The following is a 1,212-nucleotide window of genomic DNA, read 5'->3' on the forward strand; positions in this document are numbered from 1 at the left end:
GTGGTGTGTGTGTGTGTGTGTGTGTGTGTGGTGTGTGTGTGTGTGGTGTGTGTGTGTGTGTGTGTGTGTGTGGTGTATGGTGTATGGTGTATGGTGTATGGTGTGTGTGGTGTGTGTTGTGTGTGTGTGTGTGTATGTGTGGTGTGTGTGTGTGTGTAGCTGACTGGACTGGCAGAGAGCTGTGTGTTGGCCTTCCCCTCGTGAGTCGAGTGGCTAGATGTCTCTGTGCAGTCTGGCACGCCATGGCTGCTCCTCTGCTGCCTATTACTTCCTGTCACCAGGAGAAATATGTGGCCAGAGCCGGCAGTGCTCAACTAGTTATGTGTGTGTGTATGTCTGTGTGTGTGTGTGTGTGTCTGTGTGTGTGTGTGTGTGTCTGTGTGTGCAGTCCTTAATCATGCCATCCTTCATCTTGATGTCTGTCATGGCAGTGCTCTAGAGAGTCTTTAACCTTTACTTCAGTAGCACACTGAAGCCTCCCGTCTTTTAAACTGTTCAAATCGCCTCACGGATGTTATGGGCCAGGCACTTTTCTTCAGCATGATATGGCGATTTCCCCTTTGACACAGATAGGCTTGCTTAAATTCTAACTACCTGTATGTACATTGTTGGGAGGATTCAGCAACCAGTTTATTAAAGTGTTGACTATGTTTTCCCTGTTTTTTTTTTACATTGAACTGTAGACATTTACATACAGAACCAAAGACAAAATTGAAGTAATTTTTTTTTCTCTCTGTCGTTCTGTTTGTCTCTGTAGAGTGTGTGGCTTCGGCCCGCAGTCGCCATGGCGCTGGTCCAAGCCTTGCCCGTCCCCACTGATCACCCTAAGTCCAGCCTTGAGGTGGGCCAGTGCCGCTCGGTGTCTCACTCCCCCGCGGTGCCCCCAGTCTCGCAGCCCCCTCCCTCCACTGGCACCATGGGCTCGGTGAGCAGCCTCATCTCCAGCCGCGGGCCGTCGTCCACCTCCTACCAGGAGCGCCACTGCCGCACGGCCACCACCGCCGCCGCCGACTTCGGCGCCAAGTGCCGCAAGGCGGCGGTGGGTGGCACCAGCTGCTTCCGCGTGCAGGACGGCACCCTGCGCAGCGCCAGCTCCCAGGAGCAGTTGCTGAGCAACCACCAGCATCACCACCACCACCACCAACAGTTCCAGCAGCATCAGCACCAGCTGCAGCTCAACGCCAAGAAGTCCGCTGCAGCCCACACCGCCGC

At 54.5% G+C, this 1,212-nt stretch overlaps 1 protein-coding gene across 1 annotated transcript in view; it reads left to right on the forward strand.

The window, feature by feature from the left end:
- Positions 1 to 662: 662 nt before the first annotated feature.
- The window catches only part of lzts2a (leucine zipper, putative tumor suppressor 2a), a 5,801-nt gene continuing 5,251 nt past the window's right edge, over positions 663 to 1,212 (forward strand). Inside the window, exon 1 of the mRNA XM_076285713.1 lies at positions 663 to 1,212. This exon is cut by the window's right edge and continues 223 nt beyond it. Coding sequence (XP_076141828.1) covers positions 785 to 1,212 — 428 coding nt within the window. The 5' untranslated portion in view covers positions 663 to 784.

The sequence above is a fragment of the Alosa pseudoharengus genome, unplaced genomic scaffold, assembly GCF_046254945.1.
Source record: "Alosa pseudoharengus isolate Yale_2024_CS ecotype anadromous, Long Island Sound unplaced genomic scaffold, YU_APseudo_1.1 YU_APseudo_1.1_scf_15, whole genome shotgun sequence".
Classification (NCBI taxonomy): Eukaryota; Metazoa; Chordata; class Actinopteri; order Clupeiformes; family Clupeidae; genus Alosa; species Alosa pseudoharengus.